Here is a 13,552-nt window from a genome sequence, read left to right as displayed (position 1 = left end):
CAGTGGAGCATAACAAATGCACTGCGTGTCTTATTAATAGACGTGATGGTGCACATTTTAAAACATGTTTTGTATTGTTTTTCTGTTATTTGAAAACGAATACTATTAGCGTTCTGTTTCCATTTGAATTTCGCGAGGATGTAATTGCATGGAAGCTTAGTTAAAGGCGCATTTCGGTTTTTCCCGAGTCTTACTCCTGCTGCCCGTCGCCCTCACAGCAGCGTGCAGCTTCCAGGAAGCGGAGTGCACGGCTTTCTTCCCACAATGCTCCGGAGAGGCTGACAAATGGATCCAAGATGGCGTAGAAAGTAATGCTAGGTAAGTGCAGAGTGCCCATTTTCCAGCTGTGTTTGTGCAGCGCTTCGCCACCGGGAAAGCTAGCGGGAACCCGCTCCGTTTGGGAAGCCCGGGGAAAATAAAACACAAGTAAGCACGCTGCGCAGTAGGGCGCCCGAGAGATCCCGCTGCAGCCGGTAACGTTGCAGATAAATGAAGTCCGTGTGAAGCGGAGGCCTGTCCCGGCGCTCGCCTGAGACTGGGATACTCGGGAGGCCCCTGCTTTTGGCTGAAGAGCGGTCGGGGCTGCAAACCCCAAGCGCTCAGTTTGCAAATAACACGCTAGTTTTAAACACCGGATAGCGGTGGTATGATATGTTTTGCATCGCTTATGAATGTACGCTTTGATCTGGATAAACTCCTCACAGTCGTAAATACTAGCGGGATTGGTTGGGTTTTTTTTTTTTTGTCGCTCCAAGAGTTAGTTTGCAAAAGAAATCGCATGCAGTTTAGATAAGTTATATATCTAGATATACAAGCACACGTATCTATAATTAACTGACTCTGATTCCAAAGATAGTCGCTGTTGATGATGGTGTTTTTACTCTGCAGATGTCCCTTTTAGGTACGCACGCATTCAGTTCTTTAATGGTGAAAATAAATAATTAAAGCATACATTGGCATCGAAACGGTTAACCTACAAAAAAAAAAAAAAAAGAAAAGTAAACGCATTTCGGATTGGGCCAGTACCTCTACAAAGCCATCGTTCCCGGTAATGCATTTTGCAATCATACGCATCAATTCTTTGTTAAAGTTGCAAAAGGATACACTACACATCACCTCCAAGTAGAGTAGCTTTGAGTGCTGTGGAACAATTAATAATACTGCTTCTGGTATAATCGTACTGTGTTTTAGTAGTGTTTGCAGTCAGTGCAACTTTGCCGCAATATGACTTTACGTAAATGATCCCTCTTGTGAAATTTATAATGTACTTTAAAAAAAAAAAAAGCAGTACAGCACTGACCACTGGGCCTTGTTTTTAAACAGTCCGCTGTTTACAAACCACATGTTGCAATGCAAAAACAACCCGCTCTGTGGGGGAGGGGTGCATTCTGTGGATGTTGAAAGATATTTTACTTTTATTGTGCAAATGATTTGGTTTTGTGAAGGTCAGGTTAGTGTGTAAACTACAAGCTTGATTAGCCACAGTGTGTATAGGTAACAAGCTGAGATATGTTTTATTAAACTTATAGTAGAACAAGGAATGGATCAAACTGCTGTACAGTGAGTTGTTTCCAACCCTACAGTGGCTTAAACTCTTAGATGCTAATTTTAATACTATGAAAATGATACCTTTCCTTGTGTTGGGTTTAAATTAAGAGAAATGAAGAAAGCTGTTGAAAGAGTTGGTATGGGTGTGACTTGACAAAAAAGTGAAAAGGCATTTTGGAAGAATGTAGTTGTAAAAAATATAAATAACAGTAATCACAATATTTAAAAAGGGTTTCCTGGTAAGTTTCTTCCTCGTTTAGCTTATTATGACCCTTTTTTTGAATTGATAATTGAACTAATAATTTTCAAAGGAAAGTATGCAGACATTTTTTAGCTGAGCAAAGGTAAATGTATCCGACACATTTACAACTACTTTCCGAATTCGATATGAATGTAATTCAGAAAAGTATACAGGGAATAGTGCTTTGTTGTGAAATGTAATTATGGTGGGTGGGAATTATTCAAATTCAAACAAATGCAATGTAATCAGATTTTGTTATGCTTATTAGGGTTGAATTGTAAAGATTTCATGGATGTGAATTTAAGATTAATTCTGCTGCAGCGTGAATATGGATTTGAGGGATTCTGGAATGGATGGTTACTTCAGAGAGTTCCACTTTTCATTCTTTCCTCACGTGGAGTGGGTTGTGACTAGTGCCTACTGTACCCTGGTGGGTATTTTTATTAGGTTATATTCTTCGTACTGTACAGTCGAGCTAAATGTCCTATTGGAACCAAAACAATAATTTTCCAGTGTTGCTTTATGAAGTTTGGCTGTGTGTTGGAAGACCAGGATAGTTACACTAGCATGGCCCTTTTTCATGCAGCAGTGCTTCCAGAGCACTTAAATCTCTCTAAGACACTACGAGACTGATCATTACTGCCGGGTTCGGAACAGAAATACGAGGTTGCACGCTAGTTGCTGCTTTGTTTTTTGGATGACCTTATTTTCTTAATATTATTTTATAGTATTTACCCACCTGGTCTGGAGCTGAATGTTAACTAGAGAGGAAGCAGTCCTGTACAGTACTTCAGCCATAATCTGTTTAGAATCATGATGATTGTAAATATTGAAATGGAAAGCCTACCATGTCTGCTATGGAAATATCCTTCAGGCTGTTCTAGCCCACATGAAGAGAATAATTCTGCTGGCACCAGTTCTGTATTAAGACCCAACAGATAAAAGTGTTCCATTATAAAGTATAGAATTGTTTCTTTTCTCCACCCTCACACCCCTCCTAAGAATTTCTGTCCCTAAGTCATGGCAGACAGGAGGCCAGAGAAGTCATGTGAACAAGCATGTGAATCGTTGCGAAGGCAGGAGTACGAGGCGGTGGTGAAGCACTGCACGGAGGCACTGCTGTCCCTCAGCCACTGCCCCCCCAGCCCCAGCGCAGTGTCCCAGCAGGGCAGTGACTTCGTCAGGAACAGGGTCCTGCTCTACAGAATCGCAGCGCTTTTGCAACTTGTAAGTCTGGACTTATTTTTGTGATGCTTAAAAAAAAAAAAAAAAAAAAAAAAAGAAAGCCTAATTTTTTTCATCAAGTATATTTTGAGTAATTTCAAAAGCAAACTATAAAAAGCTAAGTCGTTTCAACAAAATGCCTTTTTGCATGGGTTATACTGCTGGATATGTACTGGTACCTTATTGTCTATGCTTCTTATAGCTCTATATCAGCCTTGAAGAGTAAATTACTTTGTGTTTTATGTTTGCAGCCATTCCCAGTGGTCCAGCTTGCAGTTGCTCAAATTTATTAATAGTACTTTATCACAGTAGATAACCGAAGTGTCTGTAGAGCGGTCAGAAAGCGTACGCCATCTAGTGCACAGCTGCAGGTGATCAGCTTTCTGACAGTGCAAGCTAGACAGCACCAGCTCTAACCACTCTGCAAACCCTTTGCTGAAAACATAGTCAAGTAATTTGAGTGTATGTACATATTTTATTTAACAGAAAAATTATGAACAGGCAGATGAAGATTGTAAGCATGGTAAGTCGATCTTTTCACTACTTCTAGATTTGACTGTTGCCATGGAATGAATTAATTACACTTGCTGCTAATGAAATAAGTACATAGGTCTTGGCTGTTCTGCACCTCCATTTTCATTTGAACTCTCATGCAGTTTTATGAAAGGGACACCAGGTTTAGCAAATGCAGCAGCTCTGAAGCGCATGCTTCCTAAATTGAGAGCACTGAGCATCAAACAGTATATTCTGTAGTTTTCATTTTCATTATGCTGGTCTGAAGTTGCTTTTTATTTTGTTACTGTCAATAAGTATCTGTTATCTGTTACCTTTATCCAACATGAAATTGCATCCGCCTCTGATTTTGCTAAAGCTGGAGTTTGTGTCTAATGTCCGCTCTGTGATTACCTGCCTTCCCAGTGTTGGCAGTGGAGCTGGCTAGGGGGGAAGGCTTGTTCCCTGCAGTGCTTCGCTGCATGCTCATGGAAGGAAGTCTCCAAGAAATATCCAGTATTTTATCCAGGTCGCTTCTGGGGGAACCTTTGGTAAGTTTTATTTGTGTAATATATATATAATTTTACTAGTAATATTTTTGGTGTTTTCCAACAGCATTGTAAGCATGACTGTGTATTCCACCCCCCCCCCCCCACCCCCGGGGGGGGGTTCAATATATTTAGTCATATGAATATGTGAAACTGAAGTTCAGATTCCTGGAGAAGGTCCTTTTGGTAGCAGATGGGGTTTTGCTTATTTTTGGGAGGCTTTGGAGGCCAGTAGAGGAAATCAAGCAAGAAGATAAGGACCTCAGAAGAACAGGAACAGTGAAGCGATGAGGGATCCTGACAGGAGACAGTTAGAGAGGGCGGAACATTACAACACGAATCCCTCGTCTGACGCAACCATGCCGTGACTTCAAAACCACAGTGAAATACACTGATATACATAATTTACATGAGCTTTCCATTCTCTCAAAAAAGCGGATAAACAGTCACTTTACAGATTGCATAGCAGTTTCACCCATCCAGGTTTTACTACGTGCTCGATTAGCCCCAGTGTGTAAAAGTAATGAGCTCTTGTGTATCTTGTTTAACTCCTAATAAAACCAGGAATGGATCAAACTATTGTGCAATGGGAGTCTTATTTTCATCCTTGCTTTAAGTCTGTGTGCATTGCCTTCTGACATATATAGAATACCTGTACTGTATATTTAAATGACTTGATCAACATTAAATGTCTACAAATCTTATGACTACTGTGTTATAAACTTTTATTTACTTGATAGTATTTGTAAACGGGGGTAGTTTACAGAAAATTGTTTAATAGAAAATCTAAAACCCAAAACAAAGAAGACTTTATAATTCTTTAGTTGACAGCTAACCACGTAGACACCAATCGATTGCCATCGGCTTTAACAGCTATTAAAAAACATTGCTGGGGATTAACAAAAGAAACATTTTGCCGAATAATTTTTAAAGAGAATATGAAGTGTCAAATTCAGGAGGTTTAAGAGAACATGCATCTGTAATGGGCATTGATAATGAAATAAGACGATTGATTTTAGATCCCGTGATTGCATTGTTGATCGCAGCTTCCCATTGCATTTCTGTAGTTTTGTAATTGGAAGCATTTGGTTTACGCTGCTTCTTGGTATGCTGGAAAGTTTGTGAGGCAACAACAAATCGCATCTGTGGACATCGCAGGGAATTCTCTGAATGTTTTGTTTTTATGAAAGAATTACTGAAAGTCTGATATTTTTTTCTTTCGGGAATTCTGGTTTCAAATGATCTGACACATTTGTTTTTAGAGTCGTTGTGTTTGAACTTGTGCCATTGCTATTAACATGCAGCGCTTCCCCATTTCTGTTCTGTGAATAACATTTTGATGAACTTGTTTTTGTCAATCCTTTTTCCTTCCCGATACATATATAGAAATATTAAAAGAAATCGAAGTTCAGTGACTGCATTTTATATATATGTATATATATATATATATATATGTATCAAATATATACACACATATACATACCCCGGTTTGTACAAATACAGGTGTATTTTTACAGGCAGAGGAGCATGCATTTTAACAAAATTAAAAGCTGATTTAAATGTAATTCAATTGACACACTTTCAACCTGTTATTTAAATATATTGAATACAAAATATAATTTGTTGGCCTCCACGTTTTTTATTTTTTAAATGTATATCGTCATGTTTCTTTTTCTCGGTTGCTATGCAGTTAATAGCAGCGAGCAGCCTCTCTTAACAGATTGTAACTTCTTCTAGAGTAGAGGCTTGCACAGCCTGTCTTCCGGGGCTGCTTGTAAGCGTTCTGAGCGGAATGTGTTTGTGTCTTTTCAGAATGGGATGGTGACGAATGATCTGACCAGGCTCAGAATGCTGCTGTCTGAAATAGAAGTAAGTATATACAGGGTTAGTATGTTTGTTTGTACCAGCGTTACATTCAGTGCCATCTGTTACCCAGAGGGAGTAGATGTCCAGCTAAATCCCTTGCTGTGGGTCATTTAATACCACTTTATTTCTCTGGAAATTGGGGCAGGATGTCCATGAGAAATGAGGTGTAATCTGTTGTTGTCTTCAGCAGAGATCAGTTGAAAGCGGAGCAGGATGTAGGAAGTCCAGCATTTTACATGTAGGAGTCGTGTCCGTGCTGTGTCTTAGTGCTGGTGTTTGTTTGTGTTTATGACCCTGGATTCAGTAATGTTAATTAGCTTGTTTCATTATTAAAGCATGTTTTGTTCTTGCAGATGGCAACCAGCACAATGGGCTCGGGATATGTGGAGGATAATGAGGAAGGTATGTTGATCGCCAGATGTTTTCGTTCTCCTCTCCGAACAAATAAGCTGCTAAATGTCACGCTAACAGGTTTGTGAAACGTACCTCAGTGATTCCGTGGTATCTGTAACACAGTGTAGCTTCCTGTGAGACTTAGTATTGTCTTCATTTTAAAAGGCACAGCTGTACACTTGCCGACAGACCAATACCATTTAGTGACCAAAATAAATAAATAAAAAATAAAGGGCTCAATACAATGCAACACCGGGTAACTGGACTAATAGTGGGTGTAAGCAGTCTGGGTAATTGAGCCTCGTCCTAAAAGTAATTGATACGGATTATAAGGTGTGAAATCTATTAAACACTCAATAGTAGTCAATTGAGAAATACCCAGAGAAACTCAGATTCAATGACAGACGTTTGGTCTGGAAGTCTGAATGTCAAGTTTCTTTTACTATTTAAGATTTGATAACTACTGCAAGTGTGCTGCTTTGCGTGCTTTCAAAGCACAACACTGTGTGCAAAACTTGCATTATTATGCACTGCATTTATTTATTAATTTTTTCCTGAAAGATGTCCAGGAGGGCTGGCAGTTTCGCCCTCCTCCGCGGGGAGTCACCAGCAGCGAGGAGTACACAATCTGTAAAAGGTAATGAGGACGCAACGAAATCTAGATTTAGATAGTCTTGTCAGAACACACTTTTACTACTCTCTTGTTGTTTGACTTTGTGAAAGGTCCTTTATTCAGTATAGCATAGCACAAATGTACGGTTATATACAGTACTAACCAGACTTGAGTCATGAAATAGGAAGACACATTGTATGTGTTTGCTGTGCAAGAGCAGCATGGTTCACTGTTGCCCTGAGATGCATTTGGCCTTCATTTTATTTTTCTTTTGTTTTGTTTTCGTGTTGGTTGAGCGATTCAGACTGCACTTGCAGATGTGTGGTTTTGCTTTTCCTCTGTTGCATTGTTTTTCATGCACTTCACTGTTGCTGTCTGCCTTGGCCTCAGGTATTTGGAACAGGGCATTTGCAGATATGGGGCTCAGTGTACGTCTGCACATTCTCAGGAAGAGCTCACAGAATGGCAGAAGAGGTATGCCTCCCGCCTCATCAGCTTGAAACAGCAGCAAGAGAGCGCGCAGTCCGCTGGGAGCTACATGGAAGCCCTCATTGAGAAATGGATGAACTCCTTATCGCCAGAGAAAGTGGTATGCAAATTTAATTGAAAACTAAATGAAATGCATATAATTAATGAAGCTGCACCAATCTAGAGCCTTTAATTTCAAAAGCATTCTCTGGTAACGGCGGTAGCGATTAAAACAGTAAGACTGTACATTGATGAAAATGAGACTTCTATTGCATCGGAGTTTCAAACATGCCAAGTTTTACTAGGCACCTTGATTAGCCACAGTCTTATTTCTGTCCCTGCTCAAGATGATGGCCCAGGCAAATGAAAGTTATTCATAACTGTACCCTGCATAAGTTAGTGGTTGCATTTAAAAGGTGCAGTGCTATGATTAAATGTCATTACAGTCCAGTGGTAATAGGTTCCAAAGTAAAGATTTGTCGTCTAGAACCAGACTTTGTTTTTAGTGACTTAAGGTAGTAGGTGCTTTTCTGAATTCTTACTAGATGTGCATTTTTGACTGTCCCCCTTAAAGCTTAGTGATTATTTGGAAGGGGTGAGTGTGGAGCACAGTCCTGATCTCTTGGTCACAGTCACCACCAAGAAATCGTCCCAGTCCTGGACCTTCTCACTCTTCTGTAAGGTAGGAACATGCTTTTTAACATTCTCATGAACTTTTAATGGTGTTGCTGTACACAGCTACCTATGTGGTCTGTACTTTAATGGTGTCGCTGTACACAGCTACCCATGTGGTCTGTACTTTAATGTAAATTCAGATACAAGTACTAGATGCACATGTAGCTTTATTTTTCCAATATGGGTTGTCATACATTTTTAAAGGAGAGAACCTAGAAATTTAAATTTGCTAGACTGGTTTTCTATTGCAGGGTTCTGAAACTACTTGAGCTGCACATTAGTGTGTAACAGTTACATAGATAAACATGCTTCTCTACCAGGTCTAAAGTGATTCATTGATAAATAAAATCTATTGAAACATTCCCCCAAGCAGTGGTTTAAGTGTTTTGGAGGCTTATGTCATTCATAACTTCTAAGTACTCAAACATTTAAGGTAAAAACTTAAGTAGACTAGCGTTTTTGGCTTGTGCCTTCATCAGCACACTGAGATTAGAAGTTTATCTGCTTTCGTCTGAAGTTGACGATATGAGAACACTTCACTGTGGAATATAATTAATAAAGTGAGTATATAAATCTCCACTTGTGTTCTGTTTAAGCCTGCAAGAATGCTGTACAGAATGGCTCTCCTGTATGATGCCCACCGGCCCCACTTTTCCATCGGTGCTGTTTCTGCTGGAGACGGTGCTAACCAGATTGTGCAGGAAGTGCCAGACAACTGCCAGGAGTGGGTTGGAGGCAGCATCGCGCAGAATGGACTGGACCATTGTGTTTATGAAGTAGTCGTCCGGTTTAGCACAGAGATCTTCGGGACCTTCCGGCAAACTATAGTCTTTGACTTTGGCTTCGAGCCTGTGCTGATGCAGAGAGTTATGGTTGATGCTGCTTCAATAGAAGGTGAGATGGTTCATCAGAATGTACAATACCAGTGTTTATATAGCGCCCTGCCCTCATGCCATGCCATACCAGAGCGCTGTACCAAGTGAAAAATAAAACCAGCTATATAAAAGCACAGTAAAAGAAGTATGTTTTCAGTGTAGACTTAAAAGAATCCAGTGCTTCCGCCTGCCTAACGTCAAACGAAGAGCACGAGAGCAAAAAGCTGAGGCTCGTGCTGATTTTAAGATGATTTTTTTGGAACAACTTAAGAGTTCTGCATTTTCTGATCTCGAGCAAATAGGAATATAGAGGGCTAGCAATTCTTGGGGATGGGATGTCTCTAATCCAGGACGGATCTTATAAGTTCACCTTATTAATTATGAATACGTACATTGTCAGTCCCGCCTTCAAAATAAACGGAGCTGTGGAAAGTATAAATACAAGTTTGTATGTAATTTGTTTCCAAGCTGGCTTTTCAGTCGTACACATGATCCCCCCCCTCCCAGTGCCTGAAAGTGCTTAAGTGCAAATAGAAATGGGTGAAAGAGGAAGTGATGCAAAGCTAATGCAGATCTGCTGGTGCTCAGGGAGAGTGTTACAAATTCCCTCGCACTCCGTCTGGACAGACTGCAGTGATATTTTGGGAGGCAGGGGGGGTTATCTAACTGACAGCAGGATTAGTGACTAGAAAGGCTGTCAGACAGGTTAGATCTTATGCAGTTATGATCGGAAACAGCATGGGTTAAAAAAAGGGGGTCTTTCAGTTGCTTTTGTGACCACAGGGACACCATAAACACCTTGCCATTTCACTGTAAATTCAAAACATTTGCTTTTGTTCATTTGGTGACTGCTACCTAGTTGAACTTATGTTAACAAGAATTCAGGTGTGTATTGTGATCCTCAGCCAAAGCTGTGCACTAAAGCAACAAAGCAAATAGTTATATTGACATCCTTTTTTTTTTTTTTTTTTTTTGTATTTATTTTAGATCTTGAACATTTGATGCAAGCAAGGCAGCAGCTGCTCATCACTGCGAAACGCTGGGATTCTTCCTGCAAGACGATCGTGGAGTTTGAGCCGAATGAAACCGCTGACCTGGAGCGCAGCCTCCTGAGCCGATATCAGATCCCACTGTCTGCTGACCAGCTCTTCACCCAGTCTGTGCTGGACAAGAGCCTGACCAAGGAGAACTACCAAGCACGCCTGCACGACCTGCTGTACATCGAGGAGATCGCTCAGTACAAGGAAGTCAGCAAGTAAGCTGCTGTTCTGCGCGGCACACTGAACCAGGGCTGCCTAGCGGGAGCTTCGTGAGCCATGTCTAGCTCTCTGGGCTCCAAACTATGTCTCTTGATTTAGAGGTTAAAATATCCTCTTTTAATGTGTTTGAAAACACTGCCGGAACAGAGGTGGTCAGAGGTCCATAATATAGTTTTAGGGAATTAATTTAGACCCCTGTAATTGCTGGGAAAAATTTTGATCTGGGTGTTTTATATTACCGTTGTATTGTCTGTATGAGGTGATTACAGAGATCTGGGGTCAATGGTTATGTTGTAACATTTCCTTTGAATGAGCAGTTTCTTGGTTTGCCACTAGATGGCACATTTGGTTCTTCGTCTTTATCTGTGTGTGTTATGTTTCATGGATTGGCTTTTTAAAGATTTCAATAATGCGTGTCTTAATGGGGCGACAGAGTTGGGACGGCTTGAAATTTTACATTAGGAATATTTATTTTTGCAGTTACTCTACTAATTCAGCATTTGAGGCAGACTCAGACTTGTTATACAAGTCTGATTTAGTCATACCAAAAAAGAAACTTTAATGTTTAAATGTAGTGTCTATGTTTAAATATATAATAACTCTTGGATATCATGATTTTTATTATGATTCATTATTAATGTGGTGTTCAATATGTTTGCTTTAGTACAGTCCACTCCTTTTGGAGCTGTACCTGTTTTGAATCTGAACTGTCTGGCCCCTTTATAGTGCAGAAGGTGTGGTTGCTTTCTATTATGTGCTTCTCGATTCTTTATGAAAACACTAACCGATCTGTTTTTTTCCTGCAGGTTCAACATCAAGGTGAATTTGCAGCTTGTGGCAAGCTTCATGCTGACGGGTGTCTCTGGAGGAGCCAAGTACGCCCAGAATGGACAGCTGTTTGGTCGCTTCAAGCTCACTGAGACACTTTCTGAAGACACTTTGGCTGGCCGATTGGTGATGACCAAAGTCAACTCTGTTTTGTTACTGCCGCTCACTAAAGAAAAATTGGCACAGGCGCCAGGAACCAAAGAGAAGGTTTATGAAGCTGCGATTGAGGACAAAACGAAGGACTTCATCTTCCTCCGAGTGTGTAAGGACTGCTGTGAGGAGCTGAAGCTGCGGCCAGACCGGGAGCTGCAGGTAACGAGATGACTCTGAAGAGCTGTGCTCGGGGTCCTTGTCTTTGCAGTCTGTTTATTCAGCGCCTGTCATGCACGTCGGGTCCAACTTATTTTCACACGCGCTGTTTATTTTACACGCACCGTTTAAGTGTTTTTTTTCACAATACAACAGGTTTAAAAGGCACTGCATATCAACAGGAAACTCATCAATCATCTCCAAACTTTCACCAAAATCAATAATGCGATCCAGGCCATTATTTTATTATTGTAACATGTCAGAAAGCTCTGTAAATGCCTGTGATATTTTTTGAGTGTTGGATGTGGAAGCAGCTCTCTTCTTTGTTAATGTCCGTGGTGGTGCAGGGGCTATCAGTATTGCTCAGATCTGTCCTTTTTTTTTCCGGCTCCTATCTGTCTCACTTGGCCATTGAAAGGTTTTTTCTCGGCTTTTTCCAGAGAAAAAACGACTAGAGACCTGTGCTTGAGGTCGTTTTGATGATGTCCGACCGGAAAGGGAAAATTGTAATGTCGGACCAGGTCCGACATGGGACCGCAGAGAGTTAAAACACTCGCCTGTGTCTGTGTGGAGCGTTCAGTAGGCAGTACCTGCTTGGAACCACCTTGTCCAGGGATAGAAGTAAGACTCCCATTGCACAGAAGTTTGATCCATGCCAGGGTTTACTATGAGTTTAGTAAACGCACTTGAGCTTGTTGGCTATACCCTGTCGTTAATCAAGCTCGTAGTAAAACCTGGAATGGGTGAAACTGCTGTGCAATAGGAGCCTTATTTCCATCTCTTGTCTCATCATCTACTGAAGTGTATTTAGACAGCCCTTTTCATGGGATGAATACATGAAAAGGATGTGCTTAAAATAACGTAGCATCTTGTGGATCGTATCTGAGTAATTCATTTTTAAATTTACTTTTAATAACAATTTCAGAGTCATTTGAGGTTAATATGAAGCTTCCTTAATGTAGAAAAACTAAATAACAATAACGAATTGCTGATATAAAATATTAAAATTTGATGAACACAAAGCGCCAAAGGTAGAAAAAGATACAAAAGCTCTCATTTTTACACTTAATGGCCTTACAGTAATTGCTAGATAACTGCTGAAACGCAAATTAGAAGTTGGTGAGGGATTTCTAATTTCCTGCGTAAAATGCATCTTCTAAGTTGTTTCTGCCGGCAGTGCAAATTGAGCAGATATCTAAATAAAGCTGTTTTGTGTATATATATATATATATATATATATATATATATATATATATATATATATATATATATATATATATATATATATATATATGTACTGCAATATACAAGAGAAGGTAATAACTTGTGGCTTTCAGTATAGCATTTCAGCTTCTCATAAAAAGAGATTTGAGCTGAAGGAACCTTCCAGTTTCCTAAGTGTCCTTGTAGCTGTGTAGAAACTCAAGCACTGTGCACTCCATCACCAGCTGGATCTGCGCTGTAGTGTGTGATAAGCAAACGCAGACTTTACTGAATTTCGTATTTTAACAATCACATCGTGGCTAACGATGGAGGGGGGGGGACACCTTAAAGAACTGTGTTTTGAAGGCTGTGGTATTGATATTGAAGGTTGCAAGCTTGCAGAAGACTCGTGGATAAAAATGATTGAGTAAAATCTGAGCTCGGTGTGGTTACTCTGGCTCGGTCGCTGTTTCTTTGCACTTGAATGGCAGAAGTGACCTCTTCCAATTATCAAGCACTACAGCTGCTGTTCTGGACTCCTCGCGCCAGGCTCTGCTGTTCAGTAGAGGCAGCAGTGCGTTAGCTGCATGATGGGTTCTTTTATTAAGAGATTTTAATTGAATTGAGGATTTGGTTTTCCCAAGCCGTTCTATAACATTGAGGAACAGTCTGCACAGCACAGGAGCATGATGGCCTATAAAATGAAATTGCATGCTTGCAGGCAAATGGGATGACCCAAAATTCAAAGTATGTTTAAACAATAAATACAAGAGATCCCTTTATTTGAACTACACTTGTTTTTCTTTGTTTATGTTTTTTTTTTTTTTTTTGGTGATGACAAAGTACCTTTTTAATGATTTAAGTATTTTGCTTGGAGGCAAAATATTGAAGAACAAAACCCTCTGGTAAATAAATAATTAGCCCTCGCTTATTTATTTAAGCCATGTCCACAATAACCAGCTTTATTATTTTAGAGATCCTGTATGTAACTTTTTATGTAATCTCAAGGG

At 40.1% G+C, this 13,552-nt stretch overlaps 1 protein-coding gene across 1 annotated transcript in view; it reads left to right on the top strand.

Moving 5' to 3' along the window:
• Window positions 1-232: 232 nt before the first annotated feature.
• LOC121295557 (probable helicase with zinc finger domain) overlaps window positions 233-13,552 on the top strand; it is a 42,713-nt gene continuing 29,393 nt past the window's right edge. The window contains exons 1-12 of the mRNA XM_041220337.1: window positions 233-318; window positions 2,808-3,016; window positions 3,500-3,536; window positions 3,932-4,056; window positions 5,866-5,922; window positions 6,273-6,321; window positions 6,874-6,949; window positions 7,316-7,514; window positions 7,968-8,075; window positions 8,665-8,962; window positions 9,931-10,198; window positions 11,009-11,342. Coding sequence (XP_041076271.1) covers window positions 312-318; window positions 2,808-3,016; window positions 3,500-3,536; window positions 3,932-4,056; window positions 5,866-5,922; window positions 6,273-6,321; window positions 6,874-6,949; window positions 7,316-7,514; window positions 7,968-8,075; window positions 8,665-8,962; window positions 9,931-10,198; window positions 11,009-11,342 — 1,767 coding nt within the window. The 5' untranslated portion in view covers window positions 233-311. The remainder of the gene's footprint in view (window positions 319-2,807; window positions 3,017-3,499; window positions 3,537-3,931; window positions 4,057-5,865; window positions 5,923-6,272; window positions 6,322-6,873; window positions 6,950-7,315; window positions 7,515-7,967; window positions 8,076-8,664; window positions 8,963-9,930; window positions 10,199-11,008; window positions 11,343-13,552) is intronic.

The sequence above is a fragment of the Polyodon spathula genome, chromosome 20, assembly GCF_017654505.1.
Source record: "Polyodon spathula isolate WHYD16114869_AA chromosome 20, ASM1765450v1, whole genome shotgun sequence".
Taxonomy (NCBI): Eukaryota; Metazoa; Chordata; class Actinopteri; order Acipenseriformes; family Polyodontidae; genus Polyodon; species Polyodon spathula.
Note: the sequence above shows the minus strand (reverse complement) of the source record. Positions and strands in the feature narration are given on the sequence as shown.